Source organism: Geotrypetes seraphini, chromosome 5 (genome assembly GCF_902459505.1).
Source record: "Geotrypetes seraphini chromosome 5, aGeoSer1.1, whole genome shotgun sequence".
NCBI classification, from domain to species: Eukaryota; Metazoa; Chordata; class Amphibia; order Gymnophiona; family Dermophiidae; genus Geotrypetes; species Geotrypetes seraphini.
Genome location: NC_047088.1, coordinates 262,890,386 through 262,908,613, shown reverse-complemented (window position 1 = coordinate 262,908,613; position 18,228 = coordinate 262,890,386). Strand labels below are relative to the sequence as shown.

Below are 18,228 nucleotides of genomic sequence, written 5' to 3'. Positions count from 1 at the left end.
AAAGAAGAGAATTGTTGGCCATAGGGAGGGAGAGAAGAGAGGTACAGATGCATGGGGAAGAGAAAGATGAGAGGGACAAATGTTGGACATGGTGGTGGAGGGAATAGAAGGAGAGATGTGGCATGGTGCTGAGGAGGGGTTAAAAAAGGAGAAATGTTGGGCATGGGGCTGGTGCGCAGGGGTGAAAGATGCTGCACATGGCTCGGGGGTTGAAAGAAGGAGAAACGTTGGGTGTGGCAGTAGAGGGGGTGGAAGAGATGCATCCTGAATTCTTCTCTCTCGTTCTCTTTCCCCACTCACTTTGCAGCAAGGGAGGGAATGAGAGAAAGAGAGAGGGAGATGTGTTGCTTATGGGGGTGAAGGAGTTAGGAAGAAATGCTGTGCAGGAGTGGGGAGAGGAAAAAGAGGGAGAATGATCCTGGCTCCTCCGAATGTTCCCCCACAGTATACCCACCTTCCCATCCTGATCCATGCTCCTCTGAGTCACTTGTCCAGTACTTTGTATCCATTGGTATACACTCCTTCCTATATTAACCTGCCTTTCTTCTTTCCCCAGCAGATCCTACTTCCTAGATTCATTCCCTATTTGGTACATCTGGCTCTTTGCCTTCCCCTACCACACCTACCTTTCCACACCAAAGATAGGTGCTCCCTGGAGTTTTGAGGATGAAGACGTCATTGGAATTGAGGGTGGAGGCACGGACTGGGACCTCGAAGGCCTTGGTGTTATACTCATTGGTCCCATGCACCTGGAAAAGGCGAACAGCTGGAGGTGGCGAGTCCTCGTTAGTGACCCGGGAGGTTCCGCCCTGGGAAAAGAGACAACCTGAAGCTGGCAACCTCTTTTTCCGGGATTTCACACATGCATATGCTCCATGCTGAGAATACTGTGAACAGTACAGCTCTTAACCTGCCTGCATGGCTGCCTATATGTATATGTGTAAAGTGGTCTTTGGGTCCCTTTTCAAAGTTCCATGCACCTCTCTACACAGGACATAATTTAAATAAGGCCTTATGTGGGGAACCAAAATTAGGCATTGGGATGATTTAGGCAAAGTTAGTATTCTATGGCCCTTAAAGAACACTACTTAACCCCTCCCCCCTTTCTACAAAAGCGTGCTAGCCACAGCAGTAAAAGCGCCAATGCTCATAGAATTCCTTGTAACCGTGTGGCGGGTGCTAAAAACATTTTCACATCTAAGTTTAGGTGTGAGCATTTACGCCTGCCAAAGGTGTGAAAATGAGAGTATTCTATAACTCTGTGCATAAAATCCGAGATTGCTCATGTTCTCCCTTGGCCACACCTACTTTGGAGTTGCATGTTACAGGGCACAGGACAAATTGGTGTCCAACTCCTAACGATTCTCAATTAAATGTATGTTAATGCCAATTACTTTGCACATAGATCTTCAATCCACATGCAAAACTGAGCACCTACCACTGCATATATCAACCAGCCTAAGACTTTGGTACCTGACTGCAAATACAATAGGTTCAATTTTTAAAATGAGGACTCCATGGGTCCATCTGGATATTCAGTGGCACAAAGCCAGATAGGTGATGGCTGGTAGCCAGCGTTTAAAGAAATGTTGACCACTGTTATGCCAAGGAACTTAAAGAATGCACTTTTAAGATATAATAGAATTGAATATTGATAGCTGGTAGATGATCAATTTTGGGGGTGGAAAGTTGCCCAGAGAGACCCTGCTTTGCTTGGGTTGCCCAGATTTGCAAACCAGAAAATCAGTGGTCCAGCCAGATAGTGGCGAGTGTCTCCCCCACTCTGACGGTGTCAATCTCTCTCATGGGGATCTAAGTCCCAGAGGGGAACAAAGATTTTCCAGGGAGTAGTGAGAAGTGTGTGGGGTCTTTATTCAGAGGTAGCCAGCCATGTGGAGAGAAGGCACCGAGCTGCAGAACCAGTGCTCAATCCAGCAGCCCATACAGGCCAGTGGAAGAGAGGTTGGAGGCCAGTCAAGCATTTGGGACGGTTTTGATCAAGCTGTGCTCGAGCTTTTTAGAATTCCTATGAGTGTCACAGCATTTATCGATTTACTGCACCAGCCTGCGCTAAAAACCTCCAGCGCAGCTTGATGAAAGGGGGGGGGGGGGTTGGGTAGGGTTACCAGACATCCGGATTTCCCCAGACATGTTCGGAGGTCCGGACGGCTTTTCAAAACCCGGCACTTTTTCCGGGTTTTGAAAAGCTTCCTCAAAATCACGTTGGACAGGAGCATGCGATGACATCATGCGCGCGCATGCGTGCGATGTCATCGCTTCATATCTGAGTGTGCGTGGATGCCTTCCTGCCCAATGAGAGCAGGCAGTGGGGGCAGGGATGGGTGGAACTGAGCGGGCCTTGGGAGGCAGGTCTTAGGGGGTTAGAGATGCAGGAAGGTGCCCTTACCTCATAGACCACCATCCTACCCTTGAAGATAGCCATGAGGTGGGCCGGCTCCTTGCCCATGGGCACCCGCACCTGCACCGGCTGCCCATCATACTTCTGATCTACAGCCACTGCGTGATAGGCTGACGCAGCAATCTCGTCCTGACTGGCGTGACGGCCCTGTGAAACGCAACATAGCAAAATTCACACATTATGGTGAGTTAGAGTTACACCGAATTCAGATTCAGACTAACGATGTACCACCCACCTGGGCAGCAGCAGAAGAGCAGGGATGGAAGTGGAGGATCACGTTTGATGCAACAATGGCGACAACATCGAATTTAGCCTGGCAATCTGCCACAAAAACTTAATAATGTTCATCAAATTGCTTGGACTCGAACACGAGTCAATGGTGCCTAACGACAGAATTAGGAGGGGTTTTTTTTTAAGAACTGACAACTTGAGTTTTTAAAACCCAGTTAGCCTGAGATCTACAGGTTTATATGGAGGCCCTTTTCTTCTAATTCTGACTACGTTTTCGATTGTGTATTTATCTGGTAATGAATAACTTTCCTCTAGACTGATCCAGTGACTTTTTTTTTTTATTGGTTATGAAGTTAAAATCCTCACCCACATACTCACTCACTCTTAAGAAACGTTTTCTGTTATTGAGAAAGACATGGGGGAAGCCACTGCTTGCCCTGGATCGGTAGCATGGAATGTTGCTAATCTTTGGGATTCTAGAATCTTGTTAGTCTCTGGGATTCAAGAATCTTGCTATTCTTTGAGATTCTGCATGGAATGTTGCTACTCTTTGGGATTCTAGAATCTTGTTACTCTCTGGGATTCCGGAATCTTGCTATTCTTTGAGATTCTGTATGGAATGTTGCTAATCTTTGGGATTCTAGAATCTTGTTAGTCTCTGGGATTCAAGAATCTTGCTATTCTTTGAGATTCTGCATGGAATGTTGCTACTCTTTGGGATTCTAGAATCTTGTTACTCTCTGGGATTCCGGAATCTTGCTATTCTTTGAGATTCTGCATGGAATGTTGCTACTCTTTGGGATTCTAGAATCTTGTTACTCTCTGGGATTCCGGAATCTTGCTATTCTTTGAGATTCTGCATGGAATGTTGCTACTCTTTGGGATTCTAGAATCTTGTTACTCTCTGGGATTCCGGAATCTTGCTATTCTTTGAGATTCTGTATGGAATGTTGCTACTCTTTGGGATTCTAGAATCTTGTTACTCTCTGGGATTCCGGAATCTTGCTATTCTTTGAGATTCTGCATGGAATGTTGCTACTCTTTGGGATTCTAGAATCTTGTTACTCTCTGGGATTCTGGAATCTTGCTATTCTTTGAGATTCTGTATGGAATGTTGCTACTCTTTGGGATTCTAGAATCTTGTTACTCTCAGGGATTCCTGAATCTTGCTAATCTTTGAGATTCTGTATGGAATGTTGCTACTCTTTGGGATTCTAGAACCTTGTTGCTCTCTGGGATTCCGGAATCTTGCTATTCTTTGAGATTCTGTATGGAATGTTGCTACTCTTTGGGTTTTGGCTAGGTACTAGTGACCTGGATTGGCCACTGTAAGAACAGGCTACTGGGCTTGATGGACCGATGGGCTGACCCAGTAAGGCTATTCTTATGTTCTCTCAGTGTACTTCAACCCATTCCACATTCAGAACCAGAAAGATCAATGTAGAAAGAATGCCACAAGCGCCCCTTATAGAAAGGATGCTGAAGGCCTCCTATGCAGAGAGGTCATTGTACATTCCTCATGAAGGGGGGGGGGGGGGGAGCAGCAGTGGCATAGTAAGGGGGAATTCGGGGGGGGGGCATCTGTCTCAGGTATCCGTCCTCCACTCCTCCCCGCCCCCACTACTGTATGCAAATGCCGCTTCCTTTCCCCAGTATCTTTTTAATGTTTGCAGCGTGAGCAGCAACCCTAATCTCTTCGGCTCTTCCTCTAACATCACTTCCTGGACCCGCGCCTAGGGATTAACATCCGAGGCAGAGCCAACGCTGGCGCAAGCATCAGGTTGGGGGCTTGCTGTTCATGCGGTGAATGTTGAAGAGATATGGGGGAAGGGAAGTGGCATGCAGGCACAGCTGGAGGGGATGGGGAAGGCGTGGCCGGGGGTGGGGTGGAGAAGAGGGATCGCTACGGACTGCCCAGGCGGAAAGAACGCATGTGAAAGGGACGCTGGACACTCCACCTCCCTCTTCGTTGTTTGTTGATGCTCTCCCTTCAAATGTTCAATTTAGGCGAGAGACTGGCGTCTTCCTGATTTCCCTGTTCCAGTCTGTACGTGGACAAACATCCCCGTCCTGGTGCGTTTTGCATTTTGTGTAAAAGCAGCAGCAGTGGCTGGCAGGACCCAGAGGGAAACCCCACTTAGTTTCAGTAGAAGCAAATCCCAGCGCAGGACCATCACAGCGGAAGACTCCTCAGTGCTGGCGAACTGCTATGTATTTCTCAGGGGAAGAGAATTCATGACTGTCATCGAGTCGGGATGTGTGTGGACCCATGTGGACTTTGCTGGGATTGGAGACACATGTTAGGCAAGAAGGTGGCCACTGGAAAGAACTGCCTTCCAGCCCCTCTGTAGCTCTGGCCTAGAAGGGAGAGGACGTTTGGATGGAACATTGCATTGGTTTGGACAGAATAGTAACATGAAAGCAAATGCGGGAATATATTGAACCATTAGATCTGACTATCAACAGACCTCAAAGTCGAACTACAAGGTACCACTGTCCCAAGGTGACAGAAACTTCCATGTGTCGCCATTATCATGTTTCCCCAACACTCCATTGACTTGGAAAGAATAAAATAAATTTTCTTACAGGCCACACATCGACCAGATAAAAAAGTGCCTGCGGTGGGCGCAACAGTGCAGACACTTTGGGTGAAAATAACATCCTTGCTAGCAGTGGCGTAATAAGGGGGGAGGGCAGGCTGCCCAGGGCGCTATCTTGTTGGGGGTGCTGGCACCTCACTGCCCCCCCCCCCCATCACACTCGTGCTCTCCCCTCCCCCCATGTACCTCTTTAAAATTTCTAGCCTGTAGCTCGCACCAGCCTAGCTCCCTCTGAAATGACTTCCGTGTCACAGGGCCTGGAAGTGGCATCAGAGGGAACCCAGGGCACAAGTGTGAAGGAGTGGGGGGAAGGGGGGAAGGAGGCGCCTCTTATCCTCGCTATACCACTGCCTGTTAGGGCTCTAAGCCGCGATGAATTCACCTCAGCAGACCACAGTGAAGAGAATCAATTCTTTTGTAAAAATTTGAAAACATTATTGTTTTCAAAATATCTTGATTAAGACTTCTGATTTTGTTCTTTCTTTGTTTTAGATTTCTTCCCCCTTATTTCAACTCTTTTATGTTCTCTAATTTTTTTAAATTCTTTTGTGAACTGAATCGAGCTCCTAATTTTCCTGATGACCCGGTCTATAAACCTAAGTTTTCGTTTACGATCCCTGGAGACCAGAAGCCCTTTGATTTGATGCAACAGCTAAAATGGAGGACAGCCACGCGAAACTCAAAGTCCTGGATTTCAAACCTGCTGACTTTAAAAGAAAGACCTGATGGGATGGGAGGACAGATGAAAAGTGGAAAGACAGTGGTCCGGTCTATGAGCAGCTATAAAAAATGGCTACTGATCTTTACGCGAGGAGAATAAATAAAAGCAGAGAAAAGTGAAACCGGTATGATTTTCCAAACACGTTTCATTACGATGTATATACCAGAATGGGATGATTCATTGTGGCTGTTCCATCTCGGGATGTTTCAGCGCGACTGCAATGAATCATCCCATTACGGAGAGGTTGGGTTTTAGACACCCCAGGCCCCTCCCTGACAAGCAGCTGAAAGCTCCGCAGGCAGCTTCTCCCTCCCACGTCCTGGGCTCGCCGCCAGCCACCGCCACAGAGATGCCCCAGCCCCAGCTCCAGCTCCCTCCCAAAAGACTAAAGAGGACTGTGAGGAATTGCAAAGGGACTTGAACAAACTAGGGGAATGGGCGACAAAATGGCAAATGAAGTTCAACGTTGAGAAATGAAAAGCATTGCATGTGGGAAGCAGAAACCCGAGGTACAACTGTACAAAGGAGAGTACCCAAGAGAGGGACTTGGGGGTAATGGTGGACAGGTCAATGAAGCCGACGGCACAGTGCGCAGCGGCCGCTAAGAGAGCGAATAGAATGCTAGGCATAATCAAGAAGGGTATTACAACCAGGACGAAAGAAGTTATCCTGCCGTTGTATCGGGCGATGGTGCTTCTGCATCTGGAGTACTGCATCCAATATTGGTCACCGTACCTTAAGAAGGATATGGCGTTACTCGAGAGAGTTCAGAGAAGAGCGACACGTCTGATAAAAGGGATGGAAAACCTTTCATACGCTGAGAGATTGGAGAAACTGGGTCTCTTTTCCCTGGAGAAGAGGAGACTTAGAGGGGATATGATAGAGACTTACAAGATCATGAGGGGCATAGAGAGAGTAGAGAGGGACAGGTTCTTCAAACTTTCAAAAAATATAAGAACAAGAGGGCATTCATAAAAGTTGAAAGGGGACAGATTCAATACAAATGCCAGGAAGTTCTTCTTTACCCAACGTGTGGTGGACACTTGGAATGCGCTTCCAGAGGACGTTATAGGGTAGAATACAGTACTGGGATTTAAGAGAGGATTGGACATTTTCCTGCTGGAAAAGGGAATAGAAGGGTATAAATAGAGGATTACTGCTCAGGTCCTGGACCTGTTGGGCCACAACGTGAGCGGACTGCTGGGCAAGATGGACCTCAGGTCTGACCCAGAAGAGGCATTGCTTATGTTCTCCCTGATACCTGGGCTACCTGCCAGTTACCTGAGCAACTGAAGGACATGACACACCCAGGCTTCCCGCCAACCACAGCCACCTGCTTCCTGGCCCTCGCCCTGTGGCCTGCTGCTCCGGGGTTGATGCTCGGAGGTTTAATTTTTTTTTTTTGGGGGGGGGGTGTAGGGTTACCAGACAGTAGGATTTTCCAGAATATGTCATCCTTTTTGAAGACATGTCCGGGGGTCTGGACGGCTTTTCAAAACCCAGAACTTTGGGTTTTGAAAAGCTTCCCGTGAAAATTGCATCGGGAAGGGGCATCTGCGCATGCATGATGTCATTGCAGGAGTGGACACAATACAGGGATGCCATCTTGGAGTGGAGCTGAGGGCGAAACTGGGTGGGCCTGGGGGCGTGGATTTTCCTTCAGGAAAATCTGGTAACCCTAGGTGTGTGTGGGAGCATTGCCCTCCAAATGCTGAATCAGATTCATTGTGACTGCGACCAAACTGAATGAAGCCAGGAGAGAAAAATGGAATATGAGACTGAAAGATACTGGAGCTTGATGAGGGAAAAGCAAGTTTCCAAGTTTATTAGTTTTTAATATCCCGACCATCAAGCAAATATCTGGCCGGTTAACAATGTCTTATAAAGGATAAAAATTTTATAACATAAAGTGAACGTAAATGACATAGACTAGACAAACTGGAAGGTGAAAGGAGGAAGATAAAAAATGGAATTGCTAGGCTAAAAGATGCAGGGAACAAATATGTGGAGAGTGATGAGGAGAAAGCAAATGTGCTAAACAAATACTTTTCTTCTGTGTTCACAGATAAGGACCACGATTGGTTGACAAGGACACATGTGAGAACGGAGTGAATCTAGCACTGCCCAAAATCTCCCTCCTGGATCGGGGTAATTTAACACAATGCCTGAGCATCCCTCATAAAAAAAAGGGGCTCCCCGCCTTCCAGTGTCTGCATTTCCCACGCGCTCACTGTGGCCGGGCTCTGGACACTCACCTGCCACATGTAAAGGATGTAGTGGACCTTGTTGTTGACCTGGTACTGGTACAGAATGAGGTAACAGTCCCCTCCGTAGAAGTGACCCAAGTAACGCCTGTCCACAGGAGCCAGTTCCAAGTTCTCCACTCTCCAAACCTGCAAGGAAAGAGGCAGAACGGTGGCTGCTTATATCCAGGGCAGGTTAAATTGCACATTAGCTGCCGTTAATAAACACCACCAACCTAGCAAGCTCAGGCATGAAATGCTTCATTTTTTACAGGGTTTATCAGTGTAAGTTTGGCAGATAACTACCTATGCACTTCGTGCCCTGTATAGAAAGATGTCCTGGGAGAAATACCAGGCTTCGATCAGCCTCTCCTTAATGACATGGAGCTTGTGAGGGGCGGAGATGTGGGATGGGGACCTGAGCCTGTGTCACTTTCTATGGAGGGCTGGGGTTTAGGCATGCAGGGGTCCAGAGGGGGCCCCACAGTCCACCTGCAGGCTATGTCTCCTTCCTTTCGAGGCAACATTGGGCCCTTGTGGGGGCTTGGGGCAATTGTCCCTGCATGGAGGGCAGGGTAATAGGAAGACTGATAGGTGTCGGTCTACTTTCCTTCAGAGAATATTAGTGTAACTAGCACATGTGCCTAGGGTTACCAGATTTATTTAAAAGAGGGCACATGGCCTTGACCTTTTCGCCCCAGTCCTGCCTCCACACAAACTTCATCTCTTCTTCCCTGAGTCCAATCTGGGTCTGGAGGGCCTCCGAGCATGTGAAGATGCAATGCAATGACATCATACTCATGTGACATCATCGCGTCACATCCATGCATGCTTGAAGGTCCTTCCGACGTGGCCCCCAAGCTCGGGGCCTTCCAAAACCCGGACAAACTGCCAGGCAGACATCTGAACAGTCTTCTAAAGAGGACATGTATGGGTTTTCCTGGATATCTGATGACCCTACACGTGCCAGTAGTGTGCTTCAACGCAATTGAAAAATGCTGGCGACATACGCGTTAGTCTCTCCCATGCTCCACCCAGACTCCACCCACATGTTTGCCCATCTGTCAAAAACGCCACTATCCACAATACGCACGTACTGACAGAGCAATGTTTAAGTGGAATTCTGGCATTTATGTGCACGTATACTAGCTTTCTAAACATTTATGAGTGAATGTTAGTGTCTTCATTATACAATTACCCCACGGAGACTGACGGTGATCACAACCAAAAGTCCCAGACTGCACTGTGTTGCCCTAGCAACCAAACAGGGTCATTCTGTCTTGGCTTTTCCCCATCACATGTATAAATCAACAGGATACAGTCAGAGCTACACCTCCGTGCATGCAGTGGGGTGGAGGCAGATTCGGTCAACTCAATCGGCAACCTTGCCTCTAGCCATCCTTAAGAACCACTGGGCTAGAGTGTGCCTTTGTTAGACTCCACATATTTTCAAAAATTAAGAAATTGTGTGTGGCCCACTTACCTCCACTTCTCCTGATCCATCGTCCACCATCTTCTGCTGCGCTGCCATCTCTGGCTTGGCGTACATGGTGGCAGCATCAAATTTTACCTGTTCCACCTTAGCTGGGGCGAAGAAAAGGCTCACCTTTAATGCTTACTATATCAAATCAATAGATCACAACACATCACCAATTCAGGGACCCCCCTCCCCCCGACACACCAAAGAACACAAAGAGATGGTGAAGAGCCTCAACAGCCTTGCACTATATATTGTAATATACCTAGTAACATAACAATGGTTACATGCCTTAGAAATTCATGATGAAATTGTCTTATATTTCTATAGAAGTCCGCCTGGTAGTTCTTAGGGTCCAAATACTGGAGCTGCCGTTGAAGCTCACTCCAGCCTATGTTTCATGTTTATTAAAATCTGATATAGCGCCTTATCAAAATTCAAAGTGATTATACAGAGTTAATAATTAAAAAGTAAATAACCAAAGGAGGGAGCGACTAAACGATGCAAAAAAAAACCCCAAAACAACGAAAGACAGCAAAGAAGCCGGGGAGGAAAAAGAAGAAAAATAGGTAGAACCAAAAGGAGGGTAAAAAAGGCTGATGACATCCTTAAAAGGACGATTATGGGTCAAAGAGAAAAGGTTTGAAAGTGGATCCCAAATGACTGGAATTCCCAAAGCCCTTCCCGCCTGTTTCCGGCCCTAGTTCTTCACTTTCTGATCCTCTGTGTTCGTCCCAAGCTTTTTCAAATTCTGTCACCATTTGGCTCTCGAGGGAGGGCAATTCAGGCATCCACTCCCCTTTCCGTGATTACTGGAGAGAGAAGGCATTTACAGTGTCAGCTTTACCATCAGGGACTTGGGCAAGGAAAGGTTCGTGTGAGTGCTGTGGTATATGCTCAGTGGCATAGTAGGGGAGGGGGCAGAATGCCCCAGGCGCTGTATCTGTGGGAGCACTGGCACCTGTACCGCTTTAAATTTTCGCCAGTGTGAGCAACTTCTCCGGCCTGCTGCTCGCGCTGGCCTGGATCCCCTTTGAAATCACTTCCTGGTCGTGGGGCCAGGAAGTGATGTCAGAGGGAAAGCCAGAAGCTGTTTGCGCTGGCAAAGGTTTAAAGAGGTAAGGGGGAAGAGAGGGCATGAGTGTGACATGGGGGGCATGGAAGGAGTGGGGGAGGGGGCAGAGAAGAGGGTACAGGGGGTACCACCGACCCCGGGAACTTCCTTCTTTCTCTGGTGACTTGTCAAAAATGCACCGGACATTGGCGCACCAACAATCCCGTGGCGACATTTGCGTGCAGGACTAATGCGCACTGCTGCACTACACTTAGAAGTCCTGGCACTCCCGCTGGGGGAGGAACCCCACCACTACACTGAAAAGTCCCATTCTCCTTTCTATGGGAGTTTTCAGGGTCTTTTCAGTGTGGGGTGGGGTTCCTCCCTAACCCCCCGCTCAATGAGAGCGCCAGGACTTCTAAGTGTACTGGGGGTTCCCCCCCAACATCCCCACTGAGGGCAAACCTGAAGGCCTGAAACCGGCAGAAGCGGCAGCGTGCATGAATCCTGCATGCAAATGTCACCACGGGTTTGTCGGCGCGCTTTAGTTATGGTACCCCCTTCTCTACGCCACTGTATGTGATATTTTGAAGCTCCCGATGATGTGGAAGAAGTGGTCTCTTATTCTGTCTGTAGCTGTAGGAGAGTGAAAATATAACGTGACACACCACACGCTGGACACGAGTGTAGGCTATATTTGAAGTAGGGCAGTACAGAACCCCCTCTATCTCCATCACTCACCCACTTTGCCAACGGTGTGGGTCTTGCCCAGGCCAACCGACTGATTCTTCACCGTCCATTTCTGGAAGAGCTGTTTGAACATGGCAGACTCTGCCCCATCATTCTCTGTCTCCACATAGGTGGAAGAGGAGTAATTTTTAGCCTTAATAAAGTTCTGTGATGGCAGAATAGGAAGAAATCAACATTTAGAATGAAGAAGCAGATAAATAAAAAAAACAATGGGTCTTTCTCATGTCAACTTCCTGGTTTATTCTTGCCAGGGCAGCCCTAATTTCATTCCAGAGACACCTCCACTGTCACCATTGTTATGCCAGAGCAGCTGCTATTGTCACCAGGGATCTCCTAAGAAACAGCTGCATCATAAGCAAGATTATCCCAAATTCACTCTCCTGGTCAAAAGTTGAAGTCGCCTTCTTAATAAAACAGCTCACCACAGAATCACCTCCACCATCAACAAACGTTACCTCCAAGAGAAGCCCCACCATTTACAGGGGACCCAAGTTTCTTATTCTAATAATGAAATAGGGTGTCGGCTGTGTTCGTCCACTTTTTAACGTAATATATAGAAATAAAACAAAACCAAAGGAAATAAGGCGATGCCTTTTTTGTTGGAGTAACAATGCATTTCATGATTAGCTTTCGAAGGATCAGAGGATCAGATCTGAGGAAGAAAATTTACCTTCAAAAGCTAATCTTAAAAATTCTGGAAGAGGCGCCAAAATCAATGCCTACATTAATTACCCAAACAAGCTCAGAATTGGAAAAATAATTAATTGCCCGATTCTATTAAAGGTCAGTAAAACCCTGGCCCACATGACCTGCGCCTAAGTTTGTGATAGGCGCTGTTAAAAGCGATTCTGTAAATGGCGCCTAAGCGTAACTAATACGTGACCGGTGCCTTTTTTCAAGGCGCCTGCCAATTCAGGTACCGTCTACCGAATCTGGCTCAAAATGAAGTATCACCTTATTTCCTTTATGGTTTTGTTTTATATCTATATATTAGTCTAATAAAAAAGGGAGGAAATATTGTTTCACTCAGAGAATAGTTGAGCTCTGGAACACGTTGCCAGAGGCTGTGGTAAGAGCAGATAGCGGATGGTTTTAAGAAAGGTTTTGACAAATTTCTGGAGGAAAAGTCCATAGTCTGTTAATGAGAAAGACACGGGGGAAGCCACTGCTTGCCCTAGATCAGTAGCATGGAATGTTGCTACTCTTTGGGATTCTAGAATCTTGTTACTCTCTAGGATTCTAGAATCTTGTTACTCTCTAGGATTCTAGAATCTTGTTACTCTCTGGGATTCCGGAATCTTGCTATTCTTTGAGATTCTGTATGGAATGTTGCTACTCTTTAGGATTCTAGAATCTTGTTACTCTGTGGGATTCTGGAATCTTGCTATTCTTTGAGATTCTGTATGGAATGTTGCTACTCCTTGGGTTTTGGCCAGGTACTAGTGACCTGGATTGGCCACCTACTGGGCTTGATGGACCTTTGGTCTGACCCAGTAAGGCTATTCTTATGTTCTTATCTTAGAGTGACCCCTAACCATCGGCAGAGATCATTCAAGACACATCTCCAGCATCAACAGTACCATTCCTGAGCCTCTACCAGGGCCAATAGAGATCATTTCAGAGTAGCCCTCGCTTAGAGCTGCCAAGTCACTCAATTCCAGAATGGAGACTTTTTGGCCAGTCCTGATTTTGAATCTTCATCTCAAAGCAGTATAAATTATAGCCTTGATTCTACCCATTAAAATCAGTGCTTTAGGGGCATAATGCCCGAAATCCAGGACTAGTCCAAAATCTCCTTGGAATTGCGTAACTCGGAAGCTTTGCATCCTAGAGTCACCCCTCCCTCAGTAGGAACAGGCCTCATAGTCACTCCTGTTTACCAGGGCTCTGTCCATAGCTTGCAGTCTCTCGTCCTTGGTTGAATTCTTCCCCTTCCATACGTAAATCTTCTGTCCACCCTGGTCAAGAATGTAGCAATCCTGTGAACCATAAAGAGACATATGGACAGCATGTGAGCAACAGAGATGAAGGAGACGATGCAAAGATTTGTTCAAGCAGAGTCTCAGTCCCTTGGATCTCCCAGCAACACAACCTCCAAGAGCGTTGACCTCCACTAGCGATCTCTCAACAACTTTGCCAGAGATTTGTTGATCTAACTACAGACTCCAATTAAGGAACATTTTGAAAGGCAATAAACGGGCTTGACTGAAAATTTACCACCTCAAATGCTGCTAAAATTCTACATGGGTAGCTCTAACTTTGGCATGTCTAGGTGAGGGAAGAAAAGCAGTGTGCATTTGTTACCTTGTCATCCTGCAAAGTATACAAACACTTTTTTTTTTTTAGTTCAAAGTATTTTATTGACTTTGCAAGATAATACAATACCATATAAAGCCAACAATGTGAGTGTTCCCAAAAGGGGAACACACAATAGTAACACATCTGGTCATGACTCTTTTCTCTTTGATAGTTTGTATAAAGTATGTTCCCCTAATGCACAGGTGTCAAAGTCGGTCCTCGAGGGCCAGAAACCAGTCGGGTTTTCAGGATTTCCCCAATGAATCTGCATGAGATCTATTTGCATGCACTGCTTTCAATGCATATTCATTGGAGAAATCCAGAAAACCCGACTGGATTCCGGCCCTCGAGGAGGGACTTTGACACCCCTGCCCTAATGGATTAACTGAAACTGAAAGCGTCAGAGACTCCAGCAAAACAGAGACCTTGAGCTCTGTAGGCTTGACATGTACACTGATGATCGCTCAAATGCACCTCAAGATGGGATATTTCCATGTAAAAAGGAGGAGGGATAAAATATAATAAGGGGAAACCTGTGGCCTGTGCTGCATACAATCATGAAATTCTGCTAATTTCCTCTTTTTAGCGGACTGCCTGGGTGCCCAGACGGACTTTCCAAAACCCTGTAATTTGTCCATGTTTTGGGAAGCCCTGATCTCCTGGCCGCGTCTGGAGAGCCTCTGAGCCTGCAGGTGGAAAAACTAAGACAAGGCTTTTCGGGGACAGGACTAGAGGTGGAATGGGGTGGGCTAGAGATGGAAAGGGGTGGGGCTGGAGGTGGAATGGGCGTGGCTAGGGGCAGAACAGGGCAGGACCATGTGTCCAGGTTTCTCCGGACAAAAATCTAATAACTCTACACATAGGTCCCCTCCCCCTCCTAAGTCTGATCCCAGCTGTCCCCTCCAGTGGTGTACCTAGTATATTTAGCACCTGGGACCAATCATTTTAACACCCCCCTCTTCTATATAAAAAGATTATTTTTAGCAATAATCCACCAGTCACACAATAAAGGTGCACCTAGGAAAAGGCAGCATCTTAAACACTGTCTTTTCTTAGGCAGATTAATACAGATCGATCCTGCACAATCAATGCTAACAAAAAACCATGTCCTTTTCATACACATAGAACACAGATACACCCTCGCCCAGTATGTAATAAGTACTCACAAACTAAAAATAGAAATATGTAGACAAAAATTTAACTGAATCGCCAAGAAGCCAGACTCTGCATATAGTGCAACACTACGACTATTACTTAGGATTTCTATAGCACTACTAGGCATATGCCATAGAAACAGTGACACATGTGCAAAATATAAAGATAGCAGATGTAAATTTGAAAACACAGACAACAATCATCACTACAAATTATCAAATAGAAATAAAATGGAAAATGGAAACATAACAGCTACAATACTACTTTATTTTAAAGCCACAAAAAAAATATTTTCTACCTTTTGTCACTTCTGCTTTAATCATATTCTCTTCATTCTCTTCTATCCATCCAGCATCTGTCCTCTCTCTCCCTTTCATGCAGCATCTGCCCTATCTCTCTTCCCTCTCCATCCACTGTCTGCCATCTTTTTCTGCCCCTTCCACCTACTGTCTGCCCTGTCCCCCTTCCATATGGCATCTTTCCTCTTTCTATGCCCCTTCCAAAAACTGTCTGTCCTGTGGCCCTTCTCTCCTTTGTACATGATTCATTTCAGCTTTACCCCCTTTCCATTTTTCTCTCTCTGTCTCCACCCCCTCTCCCATGTTCTGGCATCTCTCTCTTTTCCTTTTCTTCCCACTCAACCCCATGATCTGGCATCTCTGTCTCCTTTCTTTCCCTCCCCCCATGCCCTGGCATAGTCTGGCATCTCTTTGCCTTCCTCCCTTCCTTTCTCTCTCTCCCTCCCTTCTCCATGGTCTGGCATCTCTCTTTCCTCTTCTCTCCTTCTCTGGTCCTCCTCCTTCTCTCTCTCCCTTTCCCTCCCCTCAATCAGGTGCAGCATTTCTTTCTCCATCCCCTTGCCTCCCTCCCTCTCTTTCTATGTCACTCTCCCACCCCCCGTTGACAGCACAGCCCTAACAACTTGCTGCTCTTGCCGTCTTCAAGCCTTCATCTCTGCCAGGTCTTTAGAGAGGAAGACCCAACGCAGGCAGAGCAGCGAGTTGTGAAGGCTGACGCTGCAGGAAAGAAGTTCCTAGACCATGGTGTCAACCCTCATAGCACCCCCTTATGGGCTGCATCTGGGACAGACTGCCCCTCCCCCTTTTGTTACATCACTGCTCCCCCCCTCTTTAGGTTCCTGTCCCATCTTCCTCCACCTGATTCAACTATGCAGCCTCTCAGTTCCCTGCCAGTGGATCTGCAGACCTGCACTGTCCTGCAGCTCCTGTGCCATTTCCTTCTGCCGAGTACTCACAGTGGGGTATATGTATGTTAATGCAAACATTTGCAACCCATCCCTTTGCCAGCGGGTATCACTTCAGAGCCAAGCATATTATATAGAGCCAGAGATAAGAGAACGATGGGGCTGGAAGGGACTTCGTTGTTTCCCTCTAGGACTGTATCAACCTATAGTTGCACCTTATGCAACTTGCCTACTGGTGCCCCCACTTCACCAACAACTATGGGAGGATAAGGTAGGTTGGGAGAATTTTTGTATTCTTCCATATTTGTGCACTGTGAGGCCGCACTGATTATATAGGTCTTGGTATGGCTCTGGTTCTGTCCCTCTGCCTCTAGGCAGAAGTAAAAAAGAACAAATAGAATGTTCTAGAAGCAATTTTAGTATTTTCTTCTGGTTAAGATAATAATTTCTCTGTAGCAAAGTGAACCACAGGAGAGGTCTTTTGGAACCAGCAATGAGGAGCTGGTGGATGCACCACTGGAACTCTATTTTTATTTGGAAGTTATATCCTTTGTGCTGTAGGTTCATCAATAGTGCAGCATTTATCTTGATCAGAAATAAGTGTCCTGTGCCCTTATAGGAATAGGAACCATCTCTACCAACTTTATCCCTTCCATAGGAGCACACCATCAATGAGGTCACCAAATGCTTCCAGGTCATTATTATTATTAATAATAATAATAATAATAATAATAATAACAGTTTATATATTCCAGGACCGTGAAGTTCTATGCGGTTTACAATGGTTAAAAAATGTTACAAATTAATTAGAATTAACAAGGTTAGAAGCTAGCTATTAACAGCGCTAGAGATCAGTTATTGTGGAGTAGGATTGTACAGGTTAGTTGCCTAAATATTTCAGGAACAGATATGTTTTTAGAAGACTGGTCTGGTATTGCTAAATTGTATCTGTGGCCTTTTAATTCTGATTGGGTTTTGTTTGTTTTTTTAGAACCTGAACCTACAAACCCAGAGATACAATGGAGGCAAAATCCCAACCCTTTCCCCCAACAGATGCTCCTCAGTTCCATCTTTTTGTTTCTAGTTAAAGTCTAAGTCTCAGGTATACAACCCCTCTCCCTGAATTCCCATCCCTTTCAGAGGCAGCTTACATCATGGTTCAGCAAGTCTTGGGTCAAAGGTCGTACTGCTACTTCTTGGACTACCAGGTTTCCATTGGCATCAGAGATGCTGTTTAGAAATGGGTGTTGAGGAAATAAGAGGAAGAAGAAAAGATGAGATGCCATATCCTTAGAAAGACAATTCAATGACTTCAGATGATCTTTGATGATACTCAATAAAATCAGCTTGTCATGCCCTGAAAAAAGTACAGACATGCAACTACTATCCTTCACACTCTTAAATGAATAAAACCAAAATAAAAGTAGATATCTCAGTTAGCAATATTAAAATATCATTAAAGTTTGGGTAGGTAAATGATCAGAAGAAGACTATTCAAAATCTTTACTCTACATCTCTCATGACCTACAGTTCCTCCACTATCCCAGGCTTTGGTGACCCCTCCTTAGGCGTTTCAAGAACCTTTCTATCTCATGAAACTTCTTCCTTGACCATGGTGACCCTTTCATAAGCATTCACTGACCTTCCTAATCACTCTCATTCCCTCTAAGAAAACTGTTGAACCTTTAGCCATGTAACCTCATAGACAACTCTACAAACGTGCACCCTCATTCCAGCCCCCAATATCCAATAGCTCACTGGAAGAGCTTGACTCCAGTCTTAACGGCTTGATCCACCACATCATCACTAATAGTAGGCTTAATGTCTTTTTTTGCTCCTAAAACACGGGTTAGGATGGACATCAGCTCAGGGGAGGCATCTTCATCCTCGCCATCAACAACACCAATCTGTGCACGCCCACCACGCTCTCGATCTCGAATATCCTTTGCCAGATTCATTCCCTGTAAAAATATGGCTGTGTGTTAATGAGCCACCATTAAACAGAGCTACCAGTGCACATGTTCTGGAGCAGCCAGACCTTTGATTCTTTCAGTTATGGGAGTCTATAGGCCATAT

At 46.1% G+C, this 18,228-nt stretch overlaps 1 protein-coding gene across 5 annotated transcripts in view; it reads right to left on the bottom strand.

Annotated features, from left to right (window-relative positions):
• Positions 1–18,228, bottom strand: part of VIL1 (villin 1) — an 86,200-nt gene that overhangs the window by 27,324 nt on the left and 40,648 nt on the right. For 4 of the 5 annotated variants that reach the window (XM_033945724.1, XM_033945725.1, XM_033945728.1 and 1 more), the window contains 8 exons: positions 17,911–18,113; positions 17,304–17,382; positions 13,376–13,474; positions 11,487–11,640; positions 9,698–9,798; positions 8,227–8,364; positions 2,408–2,566; positions 627–809 (listed from right to left, as the gene is read on the bottom strand). In XM_033945724.1, coding sequence (XP_033801615.1) covers positions 627–809; positions 2,408–2,566; positions 8,227–8,364; positions 9,698–9,798; positions 11,487–11,640; positions 13,376–13,474; positions 17,304–17,382; positions 17,911–18,113 — 1,116 coding nt within the window. The remainder of the gene's footprint in view (positions 1–626; positions 810–2,407; positions 2,567–8,226; positions 8,365–9,697; positions 9,799–11,486; positions 11,641–13,375; positions 13,475–17,303; positions 17,383–17,910; positions 18,114–18,228) is intronic. The other variant, XM_033945729.1, reaches the window with a different exon arrangement.